This window comes from Dasypus novemcinctus, chromosome 5 (assembly GCF_030445035.2).
Source record: "Dasypus novemcinctus isolate mDasNov1 chromosome 5, mDasNov1.1.hap2, whole genome shotgun sequence".
NCBI classification, from domain to species: domain Eukaryota; kingdom Metazoa; phylum Chordata; class Mammalia; order Cingulata; family Dasypodidae; genus Dasypus; species Dasypus novemcinctus.
Genome location: NC_080677.1, coordinates 162,822,240 through 162,847,887, shown reverse-complemented (window position 1 = coordinate 162,847,887; position 25,648 = coordinate 162,822,240). Strand labels below are relative to the sequence as shown.

At 38.9% G+C, this 25,648-nt stretch overlaps 2 protein-coding genes across 13 annotated transcripts in view; one reads left to right on the top strand and one right to left on the bottom strand.

Annotated features, from left to right (window-relative positions):
* Positions 1 to 25,648, top strand: part of MLLT10 (MLLT10 histone lysine methyltransferase DOT1L cofactor) — a 215,788-nt gene that overhangs the window by 118,639 nt on the left and 71,501 nt on the right. For all 12 annotated transcript variants that reach the window (XM_058297876.2, XM_058297875.2, XM_058297874.2 and 9 more), the window contains one exon: positions 6,427 to 6,522. In XM_058297876.2, coding sequence (XP_058153859.1) covers positions 6,427 to 6,522 — 96 coding nt within the window. The remainder of the gene's footprint in view (positions 1 to 6,426; positions 6,523 to 25,648) is intronic.
* LOC105747688 (small ribosomal subunit protein uS11-like) lies at positions 16,035 to 16,499 on the bottom strand. The gene has a single exon (XM_058297879.1). It carries the CDS (start codon positions 16,488 to 16,490, stop codon positions 16,035 to 16,037), a length of 456 nt encoding a protein of 151 aa, XP_058153862.1. The 5' UTR covers positions 16,491 to 16,499.

Sequence of the window (25,648 nt, the reverse complement as noted above, 5' to 3'; positions counted from 1 at the left end):
TGTTGCTCTTTGAGCTAATCAGTCTGTAGTGTTTGTTATAGCAGCCCTGGACATACTGAGATAGGCAGTATGCAATTTTTGGTAGAACTCCAGGTTCAGCTCTTTTCTAATACTCGTTTAAATGTCTTGTGTCAGGTTTTAATCTCTCTCCTGTTAGTGTGTCCGATTCCTATTGGGGAAAACGCTAGGACTTTATCAAATTCACCTTTACCTGGGACCCTTTATTTTCAGAGTTGTAGCCCCTCTTCACTCTATCCATTTTTCCTACTTCTCACCTGGAGATAGTACTACTCTTTTGACTGAAAAAGAAAGTATTAAGTAGACAGGAAAACAAAAAGATAAGATTGTTTCTTTCTGTATTTGAGAGTTTGGGTGATTCTCAGAATTCTGGGGAATCAGAGGTAGCATTAAAAGCTGAATCCTATAGCTAAATTTAGGACAGTTTCTACTTATTTCTAGAATCTTTTCTTTCAGTCCCTGGCTGCCAGTTTTTGTTTAATACATTCTCCCCCACTCCAACTCCTACACTCCATCCCCCCATTTTGGTTGTTGTTGAATTTGTTTTTTTTTTTTGATTGGTGGTTTTTATTGATTTTTGTTTGTTTTTTGCTTGCTAACATAGAGTAATTCTATGTTGATTTCACACTACCTTTTTAGGCACTGTACAGTTAATGTTTTACTTGAAATTTGTTTGCTTTTTATTTTTGTAATGATATTTCATGTTATTAAAATATAACATTCATTCCTTGCTAGAAATTCACTAACTTTTAACTTGAAGAATTGAGTTTTCTTTAAATAATTCATGTAGTCTTTCTTTCTTATGCCTAAATATTAACTTCTAATATTAGGCTTCCTTCATGGCATTTTAGTAATGATAAAATTCTTTCCTACATGCTAGCAAAACTTTGTTTAATAATTTACTCTAGAATATTTCCGGGAAGTAACCTCAAGCTCAATATTGTATTCTTTCTAGAATTCACCTTCTGATTTGCTCCACACATTTCTGCCTGTGGTTCAGTGTGTGTTCTTTTCAAATCTTGGAGTTATCTTAAACCTTGGGGCTGAAGACATGAACATATGTTAAGTATTATCTTTACTGTCTTTTACCTTATTCTCCACTACCAATTTCTTTACCCCTTCCAGTTTGAAGATGGGAAGCATTGGACCTGACCTTTGGCTGTTCATCTGCTCTCAGACTCTCTAAAAGTATTTTAAAACTCAGGTGAAAACTTTTATATAATTGTCCTTAGCTGTTACAGCTTTTTTTTTTTTTTTTTTTTTAAAGCTGTATCAATTTATTTGGAATAGTTATTGAAAATATGAAGGTTCTTGCATTAGGCAAGTTAGGACTCAAATGATGGGGATATAAAAAAAGTTTGAAAGTCATTGACAGTTTATCTCTCTGTTTGGGTTAGGAAAACAGTGGAGGGCCCACTGATAGCAGTAGCAGAAAGGACGAGCCTCCTCGGGTCTGGCATTTGATGAGATAGCTGCTCAGTCACTGTGTGTTTCCGTTGCTTTTCCCTGGCAGAGGGCAACATAGACTTGGAACCTTGCTAGCCTAAATGTGGCTACCATTGCTATGCTGATTGTAGGCTGTTCATGCCACAGTGGTTGGCTGTGTCCAGAGAAGACTGATATTGGTCTGTCCCCACAAATCTTCATCTTAGACTTTATCCCAGGGAGACACTGCCCTGTCTTGCCAGCCATTGTATTGGCCAAGGTTCCTGGTCTGGTTGACAGTGCCCTGCTCAATACAGCATTGTCACCACAACTGAGTTATGATGGCTGATTTTTGCTAAGGAAACTGGTAGCGAGCATTGAGGAGACAAGTGTCAATTTGGGGCATTAGGATGATACTGCACTTATAATAAGATGGATAAGGAAAACTTTAGGCCCTAATCTGGTGGCTTTTATCATAGGGGCATTGTAATAGCTTTTCAGGGTCCAAGGAACTGATGTAAGTTTCTTCTATGTTGGGAATGAAGGAGCTGAATCCAAGAGCTTGGCAGAGACCCCCTGCTTAACTGCTTTACATGGAAAACGGTTCATTCTGGAATTAAACCTACCTTAATTTAGGCTCATTACAGAGATCCAAATGCTGCCGCCTCGGTTTCCTTATTGATGCTATGTAGTTATCTTTCTAGTTTAAACTTTTCCTTTCCTTCCTTTTTTCTTCTTTTCCTTCTTCCACCCTTTTGAATTTCTATTTTAGAATTTCTTGCCATGGGTATCTAAGGTTTTAGGCATTTAAAAAATTTTTATTTTAATGATGGGGGCAGGTATAGGTAGCAGAACTTACTCTGTGCATATTTAAGTCACACCTTTCTGATCTGTAAAATTAAAAATAAAATTTTCCTTATAGGACTGATTAAGGAATTAATGAGGTAATTAATATATGTGAATCTGCTTTGTAAATTACAAAGTGCTATTGTTCTTTTTTTTTTTTTTTTAAGATTTTGTTTATCTCTACTCCCTCCGTCCATTGTCTGCTCTCTGTGTCCATTTGCCGTGTGTTCTTCTGTGTCTGCTTGCATAATCATTAGGCGGCTCTTGGAACCGATCCTGGGAAGTTCCGGAGTGGGAGAGAGGTGATAATTCTCTTGCGCCATCTCAGCTTCCTGGTCTGCTGTGTCTCTTTGTTTCACCAACCTGCTGTGCCAGCTCTCCACGTGGGGCAGCACTCCTGCACGAGGCAGCACTCTATGTGGGCCAGCTCGCCACACGGGCCAGCTTGCCTTCACTGGGAGGCCCTGGGTATTGAACCCTGGACCTCCTATATGGTAGATGGGAACACAATTGCTTGAGTCATATCCACTTCCCTATTACAGTTCATTATAAACACTGATGCATTTGGGAATTGGTTGTTTTGACCTCAGTCTTTACATAATAATATTCAGTATTGGTTTATTTCCTTCTGATTGTATAAAATTGTGAAGCAGTATTCATACCATATTCACCATTTTTCTAACTCTCTAAATATTCTTTAAGAATATGCTTATTTTAATGGCTCCTATTATCCTGTTGTATGACCGTGTAGGAAATTTTCAACCACACCTCTGTTGTTGGATATTCATGTTGTTTTCAGTTTTTTCCTGTTGTAGAGAGTAGTGTGATAAATTGTATCTAAACCTTTGTTTTACCTGCTAGAAGAGAAATTACTAGACCAGATGGTATGAACATTTTTAGGATTTCAAAGTCTTACTTATGAAACTGTCCTTCATAATGGTTAAACAAAATGTGATATATATGAACAATGGGACAGTTCTTTAAAAGAATGAAATTCTGATAACATTCTACTCAAGACCCAGATAGATCTTGATGAATTGGCTAAAATACATTAGACACAAAGGGACAGATATTGCATGATGGCACATTGTGAATGTGACTAATGCCACTGAATTTTAGTCTTGGGAGTAGTTGAAGGGAAATTTTATGTTGCATGTGTTTCACAGTTTAAAGAAAGAGACAATGACAATTAAATTCAATACTTATTCAGTAATAAGGAAAATGCCCAATAATGACTGGAGCACACACAAAAAATTGGAATATAGACTATAAGGCTTATATCAGTGTTAAATTGGTTGAACTTGATAGTTGTGCTTAAGATGATTACGTAAGTGAATATCCTTGTTCTTAGGAAATATAAATTGAAATATTGTGTTCAAGGAGCACAGTGTATACAACGTACTCTCAAATATGTAGAAAGTAGGTGGATGGGCAGACAGCTCAAGCGAATGATATGGCAGATGTGGCAAAATGTTAAAATTGGTGGATCTGGGATCTGGATGAGTCTGTGTGGGGTTGTGTTGGATTTCTCTGTATGCGTTTTTCAATTGTCCTGTAAGTTTGAAATCACTTAAAGTTAAAAATGTCCTTCATATATTTACTTTCCCCTAGCAGTATTTCTTTTAATTGTGCCCTTTGTATATTGTGCTATGACATATATAGTTTTTTTCCCCTTATTGATTTATAGACAGTTTAACCAGTCTTAAAATACAGGTCTTATTAACCTTTCTCATTTCTGATTTCTGATTTTCAGTGTTTTTTGTTTTCCTTTTTTCCTTTATTTCTTTTAATAGATTTGGAGTTATTTTAAATTTGTATCGGTAAATCTGCCTTTTTCCTTTCCAATGTTTACTTTGTTTTTGTGCTTACAAAAGTGTTATACTCCTTAAAGATACAAGTTTTTTTAATCTAATGCTTTAAAAGAATTCATTGTATTTTGTTTTATTTTGACTAAGATTGATGACTTTTCCCCAAACTGTCACTGCTTGTGGTGCCTTTATTAAATATTTCCAGTCTTTCCCTCCTGATTAGAATCCCTTCCTTAGGCTCAGCAGTCACATATATTTGAGTCTTTTCGTAGACTTTCCTTTTGTTCTCTTGATGTATTAAATGTATTAAAATTCCAGTGAACACAGGGTCTTCATTTCTGCATACATTTCTTGATGTATCACATAGGACCAGAGCTCTTTATTGTTCCATGATTTGCCTAAATAGTTTTCATGTTCCTCTGTACACAACATTTCTACATGTGCATATGGTACACTTTTTTCCCTTTACTCTTGTGCTTTTTGAAGTTATAAGAGTTTATTTACCTTTTTGCTCTTCTGGCTTACTCAGTATTAAGTTATCCCAGATTTTGTGTCCCAAAATTTATTCCCTGTTGCAGTAGGGAAAATAGAACATGGACAATGAAGGAAGTATTTTGGAAAGGCTCCTTTATTATCTATATCGGGGGAAAATCCGATATTCATAGGCCAGGATCATTTGAAATCCATATTTATAAATTAGATTATGTAATTAACTTTGTTGTTGCTGTGTAGGGGGGAAAAACATCTAATGCATATTACACTGTCAGTTTGTACTTTGCTTAGCACCCATGATCCACTTGTGTATTAGGGTGTGGTCTTAGTGGCTGGTGTTGTATGATAAACCAGCCCTGGCAGTGCTCCATAGGAACAGTCTACTTTGTTCCTGTGGTGTCAGCTGGGGTTCCTAATGAGGCTACATTGAGCTGGTGGCAGGGCAGGCTGGTCTGAGAAGGTTGTCACATCACATGTCTGGGTCTAGGTGCTGCTGGCTGTCAGCTGAGACATCTCTTTTCTCCTCCATGTGGCTGCATTCTCCCCATGGCTTCTTTCTGAGGAGAACTTGGGACCCAAGAGGGCCAAGGTAGGGGCCACTCCAGACCCCCTCATGCTCTGGGCTTGTGAGTTTGCCCACTGTCACTCCTACCACCTCCTGTTGGCCAGCAGAATACTCTCGTAGGGTGGCCAGTACATGGTATCCCGTGACAGAGTCCTGGGTAGAGCAAGTGTGGTTTGTGGAGCTGTCACTTTTAGAATCCGCCACAAGTCAAAGAACTTTAGGATAGGAAAGTTTCCTAACAGATATAGATAAAAACTCTTACTGTGTTCTTTTACATTTTCTGTTGTTAAAATAGCAATGTTGCAGTCAGAAAGGTCTCATTGTGTAGTTAGATAAGGAATTAAAAGCAGAAGAGGCAGTGCTGGGTTATTACAATGAAACATTTATCCTTAATGTTTATGCTCTTTTTTCTCCTGGTATGTAATATCTTAGGGCAGGGGTCGTGATATCAATCTTCCTAACAGTGTTTCTCCAATCTCTTCTCTCATGCCTCAAGCAGATTAAGTGCTGTGAATGGTTAAATTTACGTACTACGAGAAATAAATAAATTGAATGAACTCTTTAATAGTAGTAGTAGTAAATGTCATTCCTACTACCTATTCTTAACCTACTGATTCAACAAATTGAGAACATTTTGGTAAAAGTTATACAGAAACTAAAGTTGGACTCCCAATATGTAATTTCTTATTTAATTGAAAATTCCATTTTATATTTATATTTAGTTCATCAGTTTTACTACATTAGAGCATAATAGTATACCTTGACATTGTCTCATTCTTTCGGTAGAGATAACCAATTCATCCATTTTCTGAGTAAACCTGCAAGGAATTTCTTACCTCAGTTTACATGCCCTGATATCTTATTTCTCTTATGGGAGTCAGTGAACGGTAATGGGGAATCTGGCACTATTCAGATGTAATATTGTGTGTGACAGTGCTATATAAACACAAAAGAATGTTAACAGGAAAAATGTATGTTTTGCCAAATGTAGAGATAGCAAATAATCCATGGACTTCAGTTGCTTATTAGGATTATTGTACTTTGATGCAGGAAAAGGGAGCTGATGTCATGTTAAAATAACTATACTAATATGACTTGTTTATTTATAAAATAGCACTCTGATCAAAGGAAGTGATTTTTTAAATTATGTTTTGACAGTTATTTTTTAACATTTTAAATTATTAAACACAATTATAAAAGAATCATCTTTATTGCATACATGTGGGTTAATGATTTAAATTTAAGTTGGATTTTACTTCTATCCATTTTTAGAAATATAAAGAAAAAGACAAACACAAACAAAAACATAAGAAACAATCAGAACCATCACCTGCATTGGTTCCATCCTTGACTGTTACTACAGAAAAAGTAAGTGTGAAGTATCATATTTATTTTTAATAATAAAAAGTTAAATGCTGATTGCTCTATTTTAACTCTAAGAAAGTATTTTCATTCCAGTACTGTGATTCCCTCTCAATGTTCCCACCTGTCCATTTAGGATTCCCACTTCCCAGTTCTGTATTCTGCCTTTTGTTTATTGTACATTCACTTCTAAAGAATTTTAAATGAGGGTAACAAATGGGAGGGAGGCCTCTTGAAATATAGAACTTGGGCAATGGAGTGGATTTCTTCCATATATGATTTTAAATTCTGTTTGTACCACTTCCTGACTTGGCCCTTAGATTAATTAACCTCTCTGTATCAGTTTCATCATCTGTAAAGTGGGGGGAAAAGTGCTTGCAGTTGAATGAGATAATGTATTTAAAACAATTAGAATAGTATCTGGTTCATAATATTATTTAGTAACTGTTAAATATTATTAGGATTATTGTCATGTGGGTAATGTGAAAATAAATGGAGGCAGGGATAGTTTAGAAAAGGTCTCAAAGGTAGCAGTAATAGAATTTTAGTTTGAACATATAAAAATTACTTTGTATAGTCAAATTATATGGAAAAGCCGTATTTAAAGTATAGATACACTTTTTTGTTTGTGTTTTTGTTTTGTTTTTTTATTTTTGTTTTAGAAGCACTGGGGTTGGAGATTGAACCTGGGACCTACCTCATGTGAGAAGCTGGTGCTCAACCACTGAGTCATGTCAGCTTCTCTGAGTTGGTTTTTTTGTTTGTTTGCTTATTGTTTGTTTGCTTTTTGTTTTGTTTTGTTCTGTTTTTAGGAGGCACCGGGGACTGAACCCGGGACCTCCCATGTGGGAAGCAGGCACCCAACTGCTTGAGCCACATCCGCTTTCCTAGATACACTTTTGACAAGTTGTGCCACATTCACAAATCTCCTTACAAGCAAATTCTACTTAAGAGTAATGCCCTGGATATTTAGGCAAGTCTCATATTACAGAGTTAATTGCATTTGAAAAGTCCCATTAAAATCATGCTCTTTCTTTCTTTATTTTGATGTGTGCTCTTACCTGGAAGACTGCGTTTCCCAGCACATTCAGGTTGTTGTCAGAATTCAGTTCCTTATAGGAATTCTGGTCCTATGTTGTAGGGCAGGGATTAGCATTTCCTTGCTGGTTGTCAGCTGTGGGACTGTCCTTTGGTGTCCTTCATCCCATGGTCCTTTCCACCTCAGAGCCACCAATTGCATATGGAATCCTTCTCACCTTTGGAGGAATCTCTACAACATTCCCTCTGCTGCATATTTTCTGCTTCTGGCCAGATAAAATTCTCTCTTTTTGAGGGTTTGTGTGATTAGATTGGGCGGCCAACTAGGTAATCTAGGATAAGCTCTGTGTTTTAAGGTGTGTAACCTTAATGGCACCTGCAAAGTTCCTTCTGCCAAGTAACAACTCATTCACTGGTTCCAGGGATTAGGATGTAGATGTCTTTGGGGGGACCGTTCTTTCTACTGCAGGTAAATTGAGGTTGAGATATCTGTTAGACACCCACGTGGAGATATTGAGTAGCCATTTGGATACTTAGTCTGACATTCAGGAAAGAGGTTCAGACTTCGGATATAAATTTGCAAGTTGTAGGCAGATGGATGGTATTTAAAGCCATGAGACTGGATGAAATCACCACGGGGGAGAGTGTGTACATGTAGAAGAGGCCTTAGGAGGCCTGCAGGCCTCTGGGGTTGAAAGGTCTGGGGGAATAGAAGTAAACCAGTAAAGGAGACTGGTAAGAAGTAGCCAGAGATTGAAGAAAACAAAGAGAATGGGATATTCTGGGAGCCAAGTTAAAGAAAGGAGAGAAGTCAGCTATATGATATGCTGCTGATCGCATGAGACCTGGTCATCTGGTTTAGCCATTAATTCATTAATGACTGACTAGTTTTCATGGATGGTGGAGACAAAAACCTGGTTGGAGTGCGTTTACTAGAGAATGGGAGGAGAACGTCAGACAAATGATTGCTTGGGGATGATTTGCTAAAGAGGAGCAGACAAATAGGTTGGTAACTGCTCAGGGAAGTGGAGATGTGAAAGGCTATTTTTTAAAACAAGAGAAATAATAATATGTGGGTGCTACTAGGAATGACCCATTAGAGATGGGGAAATAATGATCTGGAAGACAGGACAATTGCTAGAGCGATGATGTTTTCATGAATATGAAAAGGGATGGGGTCTCTTCTGCCACATCTGTCTTTAGTAACAGAGAAAGCAGAAGACATAGGGTTATACAAGTGGTACAGATGTGGTTGTTGGAATTTGTGGGAAATCCCATCTGCTAGCTTCAGATTTTCTCATTGAAGTAAATGCAATTTTCATTTGTGAGGATGATATAGCAAAGTGTTAGTAGATATTTGAGCAAAGAATAAACGGTATGAAATAGTTACCTACAAGAATGGGAAAGTTAATGAGGGAAACGTATGATTACTGAGATAGCACAAGGGTCTACTTGAGGTTTATGGTTAAGATTTTTTTTTTAAAAGATTTATTTATTTATTTATTCTCCCGCCCCGCCCCGGTTGTCTGTTCTCTGTGTCTCTTTGCTGTGTGTTCTTTGTCCGCTTCTGTTGTTTTCAGTGGCACGGGAATCTGTGTTTCTTTTTGTTGCATCATCTTGCTGCGCCACCTCTCCGTGTGTGCGGCGCCATTCTTGGGTAGGCTGCACTTTCGCACTGGGTGGCTCTCCTTACGCGTGGGTCTCCCCTACGCGGGGGACACCCCTGTGTGGCAGGGCACTCCTTGCGCGCATCAGCACTGCACATGGGCCAGCTCCACATGGGTCAAGGAGGCCCGGGATTTGAACCGCAGACCTCCCATGTGGTAGATGGAAGCCCTATCCACTGGGCCAAGTCTGCTTCCCCATGGTTAAGAATTTAAAGTGAGAGACCAGCTGCACAGCTTTTAATTTTTCTGCAGTTATGCCCACCTCTGTGGGTGTGGGTGTAGAGTAGGATTTAATCAGGTTACAATTTTGCCATATGAGCACAGTGAAGGTGTATGCAAGGGGGTTTATAATGATAGATGATATATATATATTTTTAAGATTTATTTATTCATTTATCCCCCCTCCACCCCCCCCTCCATTCACTGTGTGATCTTCTGTGACCGCTTCTATCCTTATCAGTGGCACTGGGAATCTGTGTTTCTTTTTTGGTTGTGTCATCTTGTGTCAGCTCTCTGTGAGTGCGGCACCACTCCTGGGCAGGCTGCACTCTGTTTCGTGCTGGGCCGCTCTCCTTATGGGGTGCACTCCTTGCGCGTGGGGCTCCCCTACGCGGGGACAGCCCTGCGTGGCACGGCACTCCTTGCGCGCATCAGCACTGTGCATGGGCCAGATGATATTTAACTTCAGTAGGTTGGGAAGGGAGGACAGTTGAGGGTGAGGAATAGTGAATAATGATTAACAGATTGCAGATCCAGGTGAAAGGGAAAGATTGCTGGAGTAAGTTTGAGGTGGTGGTGAGAGTAGAATGTATGTAATGGAAATGACTGAGGGGTTGCAGTTCTTTAGTGTCAGAAATCTAGGATATGCCCAAGGGAGAAAGGGGCTGATGGAGGCCAGAGACAAGATTGTCGTGCAGGAGGATATTAGGGAGCTGAGAGATTGGAGGATGGGTTACAAAAGCCTTTCTAGATGCATATTGAAATCCCTTAGAGGTAAGATGGGCATAGTGTTGGAGCAGGATACTGTGGCACAGGATGGCACAGTTTTTCTTTTGGGGGCTGGATAAGAAAGAGTTTAGCTGTTGTGGACCCTCCTGACTCTTTTATTCAACCGTGCTGCTGGAGTACAGAAACTGGAACAGACAATATATAAACAAATACAGCTTTATTTATGGACACTGAATTTTTAATTTCAAGTAATTTTCATGTCATAAAATGTTCTTGTGACATTTCCCCCCACCATTTCAAAATATAAAAATCATTCTTTGCTCTAGAGAAAAAACGGGTGGTTGGAGGACTTGTGCTTTGCCATATCCTTCCCTCAGGGATTGATAACTGCTGTTGTGGTGAGGGTGAGGGTGAGGGTGACGGTGGGGTTGGGGTGGGGGGTGGGGGTGATGCGGCCAGGTGCCCTGACTCCGTTGCTGGAGGGTTTTAGAGAAGAGTGGTTTGGAGCCAGCACTGAGGAGCAGGGCACCTCCCCCTCTGCCTACCTTTTTTGTCAAAGCTCGGTGGGGTAGAGTGGCCATCGCTTACTGGAGGTAGCTCCAGGGTCAGCAGGGCCTTCTGCAAAGGATGGTCAGAGTAAAGGTTGAGGATTTTACAGCTTTTCCTGGTGAGGCTGAGTGGCAGAGGACACAGTGGAAGAGTTGCTCTTGTTGGCGAGGGATGGCAGGTGCCTGCATAGTAGGAGATGTTCACAGCTGATGGGGATGAGGGGGCTTCTTTTGGTGTCTGATGTAAGTAGAAATACACTCATAATCAGATTAGCCTTGGTATTGACTTAAGGCAAATAGTGGTGCTGAGGACTTGCGAGTTTGAAGGGGTAGGGTGGGGTGGTGTTAGTAAGGACTTCTTCCTGACCCCGCGATGGAAGCGGAAGCTTTGAGTCATAGAGACAGTGGGACAGCTTGGGTTTTGATGTCTTTTTTAGGGAGAGTGTTCACCTTGTTCTTTCTTAGCCGCTGTTGAAAACAGCACAGTCACTGGCAAAAGTTTCTTTTTGACCCACTGTAATCGCCTTCTCCCTGTCATGAGATCCCTGCCCAGGGGATCTTCTTTCTGTTGCTGTAAATGAGTTTGAATTTCCTAAAATGTTAAAAGATGGGAATGTACAGTATGCACACTTCCTTGTCATTTCTTGCATTCAGCATGATAATTTTCTTGTTCATTAGTGTTATATGTATCAATTGGTTATTTCTTTTTATTGCTGAGTACTATTTTATTTTATGGATAGACTGTAATTTGTTTATCTATTCTATGGTTAAGGGATATTTGGGTTGTTTCCAGTTTTGGCTATTAAAAGTAAATAGCTCCTCTAAATATTTTTTTGTCTTTGTACAGATATATACTTTCATTTCTCTTGCATAAATACCAAGGATTTGAATAGCCATTGACATGTGACATGGTAGGCTCAATTTTTAAAGAAACAGTCAAACCCTTTTCCTAAGTGGTTGTACCACTTAACGTTCCTACCAGCAATGTCCAAGAGTTCTTCTTCCTTCACATTCTCTTGGTGTTCATTCTTTTCCTTCTATATGTGGTTATTTGCCATTTGTATATATATATTTTTGTGAAATGTCAGTTCAGATTCCCCCATCCTACTTTTTATTTCGGCTTGTTTTTTTTCTTATTACTGGATTTTGTAAGATTGTGCATATTCTGGATACAAGTGCTTTATCAGATATGTTATTTGCAGATATTTTCTCCAACTGTGTAGCTTGCCTCTTCATTTTCTTAATTTTTTAATGAGCAGAAGTTCTTAATTTTGGTGAAATTTTTTAAATAAAAAAATGATCAATTTTTTCCCTATGTTTTCTTTAGAAGTTTTTTTTTTAGGTTTTCTTTTTTTTTTTTTAAGTTTTTTAAAATTTGTTCATTTTATATGTCTAATTTGTAATGAAAACATGTTCTTTAAAAAGATTATTTATTTATTTAATCCCCCCCACCCCCACCCCCCTGTTGTCTGTTCTCTGTGTCTATTTGCTGCCGTCTTGTTTCTTTGTCCGCTTCTGTTGTCAGCGGCACGGGAAGTGTGTGCGGCGCCATTCCTGGGCAGGCTGCACTTTCTCTCGTGCTGGGTGGCTCTCCTTACGGGGCGCACTCCTTGCACGTGGGGCTCCCCTATGCGGGGGACACCCCTGCGTGGCACGGCACACCTTGCGCGCATTAGCACTGCGCATGGGCCAGCTCCACACGGGTCAAGGAGGCCCGGGGTTTGAACCGCAGACCTCCCATGTGGCAGACAGACGCCCTAACCACTGGGCCAAGTCCGTTTCCCTAGGTTTTCATTTTAGGTATATGATCCATTTTGACTTAATTTTTGCCTATGGTATGACTTATAGATGAAAATCTATTTATTTGAATATAGATATTCATTTTTTGCAGAGCCATTGTGAGCCATTGTGGAACAGACTTTGTGGAACAAACTTTTCTTCATTGAATTGACTTTACTCCTTTGTTGAAAATCCATTGACTATATATTTATGATTCTATTTCTGGATTCTTGTGTTCCAGTGATCTGTTTATCTTTTCACCTGTATTGTCTTGATTACTGTGATTACTTGATTACTTGATTACTGTGGCTTTATTTGTCTTGTTTCTTTGTCCACTTCTGTTGTTGTCAGCGGCACGGGAAGTGTGGGCGGCGCCATTCCTGGGCAGGCTGCTCTTTCTTTTCACGCTGGGCGGCTCTCCTCATGGGCGCACTCCTTGCGTGTGGGGCTCCCCGACGCGGGGGACACCCTTGCGTGGCACGGCACTCTTGCGCGCATCAGCACTGCGCATGGCCAGCTCCACACGGGTCAAGGAGGCCCAGGGTTTGAACCGCGGACCTCCCATATGGTAGACGGACGCCCTAACCACTGGGCCAAAGTCCGTTTCCGAGTCTTCTAATCTTTGACCACTGGATAGCTCTCCATTTATTTAGGTCTTTAGATTATCTCAGCAATTAGCATATATGTCTTGCACATCTTATTTCAGTTTTATTCCTAAGTACTTGACATTATATGATCTTGTAAGTAGTATTTTTAAAACTTTCAATATATTAGAAATGAAATTCTTTGCTAGCATGTAGACATGCAGTTGATTTTTGTTTAATGTTTTTCTTGTAAATTTTCCTAAAAATCTTTTACTAGTTTTAGTAGCTTGTTGATTCCATAAGGTTTTCTTCATGAATGGTTATGTCTTTTACAAATAAGATTGTTTAACTTTTTCCTTTCCAATCTGGATGCCTTTTCTTTTCTTGCCTTATTACACTGGCTCAAACCTGTACTGCACCTTAGAGTAGAAGGGGTGAGAATGGGCATCTTTTCTTTGTTCCTGATCTTAGGAGCAAAATATTCAGTCTTTTGTCATTAAGCATGATATTGAGAAAATTCCCTTTTATTCTAGCTTTGTCCAGAGTTTTGTTATTCATGGATGTTGGATTTTGCCACATCATTTTTCTGTGTATTTTAATAGATGCATTGCTAAAATTATGGGTTTATTTAATTTTTCAGTCTACTTAATATGATAAATTACTCTGGTTAATTTTTTTTTTTCTTAGGAGGTACTGGGGATTGAACCCAGAACCTCATACATAGGAAGCAGGCACTCAACCACTAAGCTACATCTGCTCCCCAGTGAGAGTTGGTTTTTAGGTGATATCAGAGATTGAACCCAGGGTCTTTTGCATGAGAAGGAAGTGCTCAACCGCTTGAGCTACATTTGCTCCCCTCTGATTAATTCTTAAATGTTAAATCAACCTTGCATTCCTGGGATAAATGCCACTGGAACATGATGTATTATCAGTTTTATATATTGTTGAATTAAGTTTTTTAATATATTAATGGAATTTTTGCATCTGTGTCCCCAAGAGATATTGGCCTATTGTTTAATTTTCTTATAGTATCTTTGATTAGTTTTGGTGTCAGAGTAATGCTAACCTCATTAAATAAAGTATTCTTACTTGTTCAGTTTTCTGGAAGTTTGTGTAGTTTTGGTATTTCTTTACATTTGGTAGAAATCATTTGTAAAGCCGTCTGGACAACGAGTTTTCTTGGTGAAAGGCTTTAAAACTGCAATTTCTTTACTTGATACAGGGTTATTCAGTATATCTATTTCTTCTTGAGTGAGCTTTGGGTCTTAAGGAATGTTTCATCTACATTCATGAGTTTATTGGCATAAAGCTCATAATATTCCTTTATGATATGCTTGATATCTATATAATCCTTACTAATATTCCCTCTTTCATTTCTTATATTGATAATTTATATCATTTCTTTTTTCTAATCAGTCTGAATTTTGTTGATCTTTTAAAATAATCAGCTTTTGGGTTCATTTATTTTACATTATTTTTTTAAAGATCTATTTTATTTATTTCTCTCCCCCCCCCTCCCCAGTTGTCTGCTCTCTTGTGTCCATTCGCTTTGTGTTCTTCTGTGTCCGCTTGCATTCTTGGCGGTACCAGGAATCTGTGTCTCTTTTTGTTGCGTCATCTTGCTGCGTCAGCTCTCCATGTGTGCGGCGCCACTCCTGGACAGGCTGTGCTTTTATTTTTTCATGGGGCAGCTTTCCTTGCAGGGCACACTTTTTGTGTGTGGGGCTCCCCTATGTGGGGTACACCCCTGCGTGGCATGGCACTCCTTGCGTGTGGCAGCATTGCGCGCGGGCCAGCTCACCACACAGGCTGGGAGGCCCTGGGTTCGAACCCTAGACCTCCTCTATGGTATGTTGACGCTCTATCAGTTGAGCCATATCTGCTTCCCTGGGTTCATTCATTTTTCTCTTTTTATGTTTTATATTTTATGAGCTCCCACTATATGACCTTTATTGTTTATTTCTACTGCTTGTTTAACTGATGAAATTTATTTGACCCTTTTTTCTGCCTGTAATATAGGTATTTAGCATTATAAGTTTCTCTCTAAATACTGCTTTACAAATTTCACCTTGTGTTTTCATTTTATATAGTTCAAGAATTGCCTCTGGTTTCCCTTTTGATCTCTTTTTTGACCCACGGGTTATGTTGAAATGTATTATTTAGTTGTGAAATATTCGTGGAATTTTCCATGCATCTTTTTGTTCTTGATTTCTAATACGATCTTTGTTTTATATGAATCATTTGAAATTTATTGAATTTTTTTGTTTTGTGGCAAAGAATATGGACTATCTTAAATGTTCTGCATGCTCTTCAAAGACTGTATATTCATTCTGCTGCTGGTCTGTGGAGTGTCACCTGAAGTGTCAATTAGGTTAAGTTGACTTGAATAGTACATAATTTTACATTTCATTGTGGTCATCAGAGAACTGCTACTCACTGTTCTTCCTCCGTATGCACCCTTCCCTCCAGTGTAGATGACTGGGCCTTGTGGAATAATCTGTAGCAACTATGCTTTTTTTTTTTAAAATCATAACTGATTTTTTTGGTTACCTATTATAGAACCTTATTGAATTCTAAACCTAATTTAAAATGCTTATGTGAAGTTGGAAATATTTGTGTTCCCCAATTAATACTATTAAAAGGCATACTGGAGTTGCATCTTTTGTTTTTCTTTTTGAGGTTTCAGGGCTGGGGATTGAACCCAGGCCTCAAATGTGAGAAGCTGGCACTCAACTACTGAGCCACATTGGCTCCCCTGAGTTAGTTTTTTCATTTGTTTGCTCATTGTTTGGATTTTTTTGTTTGCTTTTAGGAGGCAGGCACTCAACTGCTTGAGCCACATCTGCTTCCATGGTGCATCTTCTTTTTTCCCCTTGATTCTAAGCTCTTGGCAACCTTTTTCTTTTTTTTTAATGTGAAGGGAATTTATTAACAGAATTATTGTGGAGTCCTGTTCACAGATGATGACTACGGCGATCCCCCTTCCTGCTGGTGCAATCAGAGGGGTTGGGGGTGACATCCTCAATCTGTCCAATCTTTATCTCTGAATGTGCAAGGGCTCTGAGGGCCGGCTGGGCCCCAGGTCCAGGGGTCTTGGTCCTTTTTCCTCCTGTGGCCCGGAGTTTGATGTGTAAGGCAGTGATACCCAGCTCCTCGCACCTTTGGGCCACATCTTGGGCAGCCAACATGGCAGCATAAGGCGAGGACTCATCTCGGTCAGCCTTCACCTTCATTCCACCAGTCACACGGCAGATGGTTTCCTTGCCAGAGAGATCAGTGACATGGACAAAAGTGTCATTAAAGGATGCAGAAATGTGACAGACATCAAATACATTCTCTCTTTCTGCCACCTGAGGCCCAAGGCTGATGACCTGTTCTTCCTTCTTTTCCTTTCCTTTGCAAGGTGCCATTTCTATGCACTGTCTCCAGACTCTGCCACCCAAATGTTGGCATGCATTTTTGTTCTGTTTTGTTTGTTTATTAATTTATTTATTGGGAATGGGGATTGAACCCTGGACCTCATGGGAAACCAGCGCTCAACCGCTGAGCCACATCAGCTCCCCTGAGTTGCTTTTATTTTGCTCGTTTTGCTTCTTGTTCACCCTTTTTTTTTTTTCAGGAGGCCCCAGGATCTGAACCTGAGACCTCCCATGTGGGAGGTGGGCACTCAGCCTCTTGAGCCACATCTGCTCCCTGCCATCTAATCATATTCTTCCCTTTCAAAGTTACTTTTGTTAAAAAAAAAAAAACAATCATTTTGAAAACTACTTTTATTTTCACCTACTTGTTTTCAGATTTATCTGACAGAATATATTAGGATTGTGGGTGTATGTTGGAAATTTTAGTTCTGTGTGTTTTCCTATTTTTCATTTGTATCACACCAGAGTTTTCAGATACATGTATTAGGAAAATTTCCATTCATTCACTTATTCAACAAAAATAAAATAGTGCCTGTTATATTCGTGTTATACGTGTTCCAAATACTTTTGTGAACTTACCACCAAAAACAAAAACCCCTGACCTTGAAGACCTTTATAGACCTTGTATTTGAATTATGTTGACTAATGTTCACTTGGTCTAACACATTTTCACACTTGTATCCAAATAATGGTAAATTAAATGAGTATTAAACATGCTTATTAAAACTGGAAGTTAATCATTTAAACAAAATTTATCTTTGCTTTTCTTCCTAACATACCTAGATCAAGGGGAAAATTGAGAATCAGTTTTAGGGTATAGTAATACTTGTAATTTTTTAAAATCTTAACTTAATGCTTGAATAAATGGGTTTCCCTATCAAGACTTTAATCTTTCTGTTCTTTAAAAATAGCCCTCACCTCATAGTTTAAAAAGTCTTGCTCTGTCCTACACTAGATTCTTATAATATCCTTGCTATAGTTCTTTAATGGATTAGTAGCACTCTGGTTTTCTCCACTTGCCCCTGTCCTATCCTGAACCCCAAAATTTATTTTAGTTTCATTTCTAGTAAGTAGTATGCTCTTATTGAAAGTGGTGTTGCTTGAGAATCGAATGCCTTCATTATTACTGTTTTTCATTTTAAAAATATGACTAATGTGTACTTTTACTAATTTCTGTATTTTGATACTGAAAGAGCCATATTATACTGTTACCTACATTTTTGAAATAGTAAAAGTAGTCTAGCTAAAAATGAAAAGGGACTTAATATGGTCCAAAATGTAAAAATCAAATAAATATAAAAGTAAGCATTAATGAAAGAATTGAGTGGCAAAAAAAGTGTAAGATTTACAAAAACTAAATAGCAAGATGGAAGAAGAAAGGCCTCCCAGTAATGACATTAAATATAAATGAATTTCCCCCAAGTGCAACGGCAAAGACAAAAAAAAAAAAAAAGGAAGATCCAACAATGAGCCCTTGATACTAATGACTATGCTTGTGAGTCTGTGCACCTGAAATAAGAACAAGGCCTAGAGCTGCAGGGTGCCTAAGAGTTACCTCCTGAAAGGCTCCATGTTGCTCAAATGTGGCCAGTCTCGAAGCCAAACTCAGCATGTAAATGCGTTGCCTTCCCACCCAGTGTGGGACATGACTCCCAGGGATGAGTCTCCCTGGCACCGAGGGATTACTACCAAGTACCGGCTGATGATATAAGTAGAAAATGACCTTGAATAAAAGGGTCAACTCGGACTAGCAGCATATCTCAATCTACATATAATACCAGGAGTTAAAAATGCTTTTTGACCTGAATCAAAGGGGGAAATGGAAAGGACAAATGAGTGTATATGGCTGTGAGTCTCTAAAAAGAGCTGGGAGGTTATCAGAGGGGTCGCCCTTATGCACACCTCAGCAGAGTCCCAGAGACAGATAAAGTAGATAGAACCTCAGGTATTGGTTCTTCTGAGGGCTACAGAGACCCACAGGTTCTGTGGTCATGGCAGATGGAGTTCAGTGCCATGTCAGTTGGCCCTACTTTGGAGTTTGTGTTTCTGTGTGATGGAGCTGGACTCAGATGTGAACTTTGTACACAAGCCTCTCCTGTTACTTTTACTGGATCTGTAGTTGGTGCTGGGGTTTAGTGTATACCTAGGGGACCTGAATCTCTGGACTGACCATGTGATAGCCAGGCCCTGAGCCTCAGCAGACTTGCAACTCATACACTTTGGTTTATTGGACTTACCCCACTCAGCTAACATGGAGGTGAAGAAGGTCAACCACCACACCAGGGAGCCAAGAGTGCCTACAGCTGAAAGCAGGAGAATTGCATCCAGCATCCAAGTGGAATCTAAGCCCCCTCTTGATATAGATGTGGAGTGGACACAACCATTCCAAGGTCCACAGGATGGAAGAATAGAATATGGATTAGAGTGGACTTACTGATATTCTATTCATGAACTATTGTGATTAGTAATCGAAGAAAATGTGGCATTGGTGTGGAGAAAGTGGCCATGGTGGCTGCTGGGGTTAGGGAGTGGGAGGAAGAGATGTGATGTGGGGGCATTTTGGGGGGTTGGGGTTGTCCTGGGTCGTGCTGCACGGACAGTTACCGGACATTGTATGTCCTCTCATGGCCCACTGGGTGGACTGTGGGAGAGTGTGGGCTATGGTGTGGACCATTGACCATGAGGCGCAGCGGTGCTCAGAGATGTGTTCACCACATGCATTGAATGTCTCATGATGATGGAGGAGGTTGTTGTTATGGGGGGAGGAGTGTAGTGAGGGGGGGTATATGGGGACCTCATATTTTTTAATGTAACATTAAAAAAAATAAAGACAAAAAATATAAATGGATTAAACTTCTCCATTCAAAAGGCAGAGATTGACAAGATAGATAAAACAGCATACCCAACTATATGCTGTCTGTAAGAGACTCACCTTAAATTTGAAGACATAAGTAAGTTGAAAGAGAAAGGATGGAAAAATAATATACCATGCAAGTAGTAACTGATAGAGAGCTGGGGTATCTATACTAATATCAGATGAAATAGACTTTAAGTCAAAAACAGTTGCAAGGAACAGAGATGGTCATTATAGACAGTAAAGGTGTCAGTTTAACAAGAAGACGTAACAGTTATAGTGTATATGCACCCAGTGGCAGATCTCCAAAATATAGGAAGCAAATACTGGCAAATTTAAAGGGAGAAATAGACAGCTCTATCTTAATAGTAGGAACTTTAATTTATCACTTTAAATAATGGATAGACCATCTAGACTGTTAATAAGGAAATACAAGACTTGAATGATGCTTTAAACCCTATACATATCTAGAATGCTTCAGCCAACAACAGCAGAATACATATTCTTCTCAATTGCACATGGATCATTCCCCAGTATAGACCATGTTGTAGGTAAAAAAAAAAAGTCTCAATACATTAAAAAATTTTTGAAATCATGCAGCATAATCTCAGACTACAATGGAATGAAGCTAGAAATCAATAACAGGGAAAAATGGAAAATTCACAGATATATGGAAGTTAAACAATGTACTTTTTTTAAAAGAAAATTTTATTGAAGGATACCATTCATACATGAATGTACATAAACAATATATAGTAAAATCTGTGAATTTACAAAATAAACATCCATATCATCATGCAGGGCTCCCATACATCTCCGCATCACCAGTACCTTGTTTTGTTGTGAAATATTTGTCACAAACTATGCAAGAGCATCATCGAAATATTACTTCTAACTATAGCCCATATCTTATATTAGATGTGCTTTTTCTCCAACCCATCCAATTACTAATCCCATATAGTAGTATGTTATATGTATAGTATATGTATAGTATATGTATAGTAGTATTTGTTATTGTTCAGGAGAAAATATTCTCATATTTTTCTGTCAACCACAGTCCATCATCCACCACTAGGTTTCCTGTGCTAAACTGTCCCAAGCCTTGTACAGTCCATTCCATGTGTATACTAATTGGCTCTCATTTTCATCACAGAGTTGTGCTGTCATCACCTCAATCAATTTTAGAATGTTTTCATTACTCTAAAAGGAAAAATCCCATTACTTCCTTATAGCCCCCTTAGTATTGACCCTTAGTATTGAAATAATATATTTTTGCCATTACTGCAAAAATATTACACCATTACTGTTAGCTACCATCCATAAATTATATTCATTGTAAATTTTCCATGTATCACCATATTCTTAGCACTTTGTGAGAGCATTCTTATATTTATACTATTATCCACAATCTTCATCCACCACCGAAATCACTATCTTATATATTCCTTAGATTTTTCTCTGGTTTTCTTTCAGTGGGTTAAAGAGGAAATCACAAAGAAAAACAGGAAATATATTCAGGTGAATGGAAATGAAAATACAGCATATCAAAGATATGCAGCAAATGCAGTGCTGAGAGGGAAATTTATAACTCTAAATGCTTACATTAAATAAGAAGAAAGATTTCAAATCAGAGACCTAACCTCAAAACTGGAAGAACTAGAATGCGAGGAGAATGAAGGAAATAAAGTTTAGAGTAGAGATAAATGAAACTGAAAATAAAAAACTAATGGAATCAACAAAACCAAAAGTTGTTTCTTTGAAAAGATCAACAAAACTTACAAATCTTTAGCTAGAGTGAGTAAGAAAAAAAGATGATAAAAAGAGCTGAAATCAGAAATGAAATGGGGAAGATGACTTGGCCCAATGGATGGGGTCTGCCTACTACATGGGAGGTCCGTGGTTCAAACCCTGGGCCTCCTTGACCCGTGTGGAGCTGGCCCATGCGCAGTGCTGATGCGCGCAAGGAGTGCCCTGCCACGCAGGGGTGTCCCCCGCGTAGGGGAGCCCATGCGCAGGGAGTGCGCCCTGTAAGGGGAGCCGCCAGTGTGAAATAAGGTGCAGCCTGCCCAGGAGTGGTGCCACACACAGGGAGAGTTGATGCAGCAAGATGATGCTACAAAAGGAGACACAGATTCCTGATGCGGCTGATAAGGATGGAAGCGTTCATGGGAATGCACAGCAGGTGGACACAGAGAGTGGACAAGTGGGGGTGGGGAGAGAAATAAATAAAAAAGAAAAAGAAATGAAATGGAGGTATTACTATTGACCCTACCCTGAAATAAAGGACCGTAAGAGGAAACTGTGAACAATTATGTGGCAACATATTAGATAACCAGATGAAATTTACAAATTCATCTGGTTGTTTATATTGACTCAAGAAGAACTAGAAGATCTCAAAAAAACAATAATAAAAAGATTGAATCTGTAATCAAAACCTTCCAACAAAGAAAAGCTCAGGGTCAGATGGCTTTATAGAGGAATTTTACCAAACATTCTCAGAAGACATAACCCCAATCTTGCTCATACTCTTCCAAAAAATAGAAGAGGCGGGAACATGTCCTAATTCAGTCTACGAGGCCAACATCATACGCATACCACAGCCAGATAAAGATACTACACGAAAAGAAAATTACAGGTGTAAAAGTCCTCAACAAAATACACACAAACCAAGTCCAACAGCAAATTAAAATAATTATACACCATGAACTAGTGGAATTTATCCCAGGTGATTAAGGGTGGTTGAAAATCAATTAATGTAATTCACTACAGTAACAGAATGAAGGGAAAATCCCACCTAATCATCTCAGTTCGCGCATAAAAGTCATGTTACAAAATCCAGTACCCTTTCTTCATAAAACTACCTATGAAAGTAGGAATAGAAGAGTACTTCCTCAAAATGATAGAGTGTCCATGGAAAAACCCACAGCTAACATCATACTTAATGGTAAAAGACTGACAGCTTTCCCTCTAAGATCAAGAATAAGACAAAGGTACCCATATTACTACTGTCATTCAAAATTGCATTGAAAGTTCTAGCCAGAGTGGTTAGGTAAGAAAAAGAAAAAAGCATCGAAATTAGAAAGGAAAAAGTACAGCTTTCCCCTGTTTGCAGATATCATTATCCTGAAATCAGAAAATCCTGAAAAATTCACAACAAAGCTCCTAGAGCTAATAAAAGAATTCACACAGTGGCATGGTATCAGATCAACACCCCAAAACCAGTAGTGTTTCTGTATACAGGCAGTAAACAATCAGAAGAAGAAATCAAGAAAAATATTCCATTTACAATAGCAACTAAAATAATCATCTAGGAATAAATTGAACTGAGGATAGAAAGTACACAGAATATGATAAAACATTGCTAAAAGAAAGTTAAGAAGGCCTAAATAAATGGAAGGACATTCTGTGTTCATGGACTGGAATACTAAAAATATTGTTAAGGTGTCAGTCCTATAAAAAGTGAGAAACAGATTCTGTACATTCCCAGTCAAAATTTCAACAACCTTTGAAGAAATGTAAAAGTCAGTCATCAAATTTATATAGAAGGGGAAGGGGCTCCCCAAAATCAAAGGCACCCTTAAAAAGAAAACCAAAGCTGTAGGAGTCACATTTTCAGATGCTAAAATTTATTACAAAGTCACAGTAATCTTAACAGCATGGTATGGCACAAGGACAAACATATAGACCAGTGGAATCAAATTGAGAGCTCAGAAACCAAACCTTCACATTTATGGCCAACTGATTTTTGACAGGGTGGCAAAGACCACTCATTTGGTAAAGATTAATCTCTTCAACAAATGTTGCCAGGAAAATTGGGTCTCCTTTTGTAAAAGAGTGAAGGTGGACCCCAACCTTATACAAAATGCAAAAATTAACTCAAAATGGGCCAGAGACTCAAATATATAATAGAGACAGATCCTTCAAATTCCTAGGGAAAAAAGTTGGGTAGCATCTTCAGGACCTTGTGTTAGACAGTGTTTTCTTAGATTTACACCCAAAGCACAAGCAGCAAAAGAATAGATAGATAAATGGGACCTCATCAAAATGAAAAACTTTTGATCATCAAAGGACTTTTTCAAGAAAGCAAAATGACAACTTGTACAATAGGAGAAAATACTTGGAAACCACACATCTGATAAAAGGTTTATACCCATAATATATAAAGGAATCCTTCAACGTAACAACAAAAAAGACAAACAACCCAATTAAAAACTGTGCCAAAGACATCCACAGACATCTCTCCAAAGAAGATATACAAATACCCAAAAAGTACATCAAAAGATAGATGCTCAACAGGGAAATGCAAATCAAAACCACAATGAGATACCATTTTACACCCATTAGAAGGGCTACTAGTAAAAAAAAAAAGCAAAATACAAAATTGTAACTGTTGGAGAGAAGATGTGGAAAAATAGGAACCTTATTCATTGTTGCTATTTGGAAGGAAAATGGTGCAGCCACTGTGGAAGATAGTTTGTCAGTACCTCAGAAAGTATAGAATTACCACATGACCTGGCAATCCCATATCTATGTATATACCTGGAAGAATTGAAAACAGGGACTCGAACAGATGTTTGCACACCAGTGTTCATAGTAACATTGTTCATAGTTACCAAAAAATGGAAGCAACCCAAGTGTCCATCAACTGACAGATGACAAAATGTGGTGGTATATATATGTTCCAGGAGTATTATTTAGCTGTAAAAAGGAATGGAGTCCTGGTGCATGCAACAACATAGATGAACGTTGAAGATATCATGTTGAATTAAATAAGCCAGATACAATAGGACAAATTCTGTTTTGATTTCATGGTTGTGAAATAATAGAAAAGCAAACTCATAAGTCAGGTTACTATGGGACATGGTGAGTTTAGGGAATAGGCCCTTTTCTTTTTTAAGGATTTATTTATTTATTGCTCCCCCCTACTTATTTGTGCATGCTGTCTGCCCTGTGTCCATTTATTGTGTGCTCTCTGTGTCCACTTGTCTTCTCTTTAGGAGGCATCAGGAACCAAACTTGGGACCTCCCATGTGGGAGAGATGTGCTCAGTTGCTTGAGTCACGCCCGCTCCCTACTTTGTTGTGTTTCTCATTGTCTTTCTTCTTTGTATCTTCTTGTTGTATCATCTTGTTTTGTCAGCTTGCCACCCCAGCCCATTGTGCCAGCTTGCTGTCCTGCTTGTCTTCTCCTGGAGGCACCTGAAGGGAATAGGCTCTTTTTTAAAAAAGATTTTATTTATTTATTTCTCCCCCTCCCTCCATTGTCTGCTCTCTCTGTCCATTCACTGTGTGTTCTTCTGTGTCTGCTTGTCTTCTCATTAGGTGACTCTGGGAACTGATCCTGGGACTTCCAGAGTGGGAGAGAGGTGATCATTCTCTTGTGCCTCCTCAGCTCCCTGGTCTGCTGTGTCTCTTATTATCTCTCCTCTGTGTCTCTTTTTGTTGTGTCATCTTGCTGCGCCAACTCTCCACGTAGGCCAACACTCCTGCACGGGACAGCACTCCTGCACAGGGCAGCACTCCTGCACGGGACAGCACTCCTGCACGGGACGGTACTCCTGCACGGGACAGTACTCTGCACAGGCCAACACTCTGCATGGACCAGCTTGCCATATGGGCCAGCTGCCTTCACCAGGAGGCCCTGGGAACCCTGGCCCTTGTATATGGTAGACAGGAGCCCAATTGCTTGAGCCACATCCATTTCCCAGAATAGGCTCTTAAGTCCTAAAATGTACAGAGTTTCAATTTGCAACAAGCGAAATGTTTTGGTAATGGATGGTCTTGATGGTACATACATCACTGTGAACATAATTAATAGCATATATGTAATATAATTAGTATATAATATAGAATATATGAATGTGGTTAAAAAGAGAAATGTTAGGTTGTATATATGGTACTAGAATAAAAATTAAATAAAAATCCATGAACACAACACAAACAGTGAACCGTAAGTTAACCATGGACTATAGTTATTGTTAACAGTACAATTATAAAAATGTTCCATCAGCAGTTTTAACAAATGTTCTACACCAGTGCATGGTGTTAATAGTAGTATGGTATATGTGAATCCTGTTTTTTATGCATCATTGTTCTGTAAACCCACATCTTTTCTAATTGAGAAAAATGGAACGCTGAAGAGGGCAACCAAAGGTAATGGCTGCCAATGAGGTGAAACCATTGTTAAAATGAAACTGAAAAATGAGCCGCTTGTTGATTTTTGATGAAACCAACACCCATTCTGGTGAGGTGCTCCTTCCCTGATCTTTTGCCTATCTGTTCATACATGATTTGTT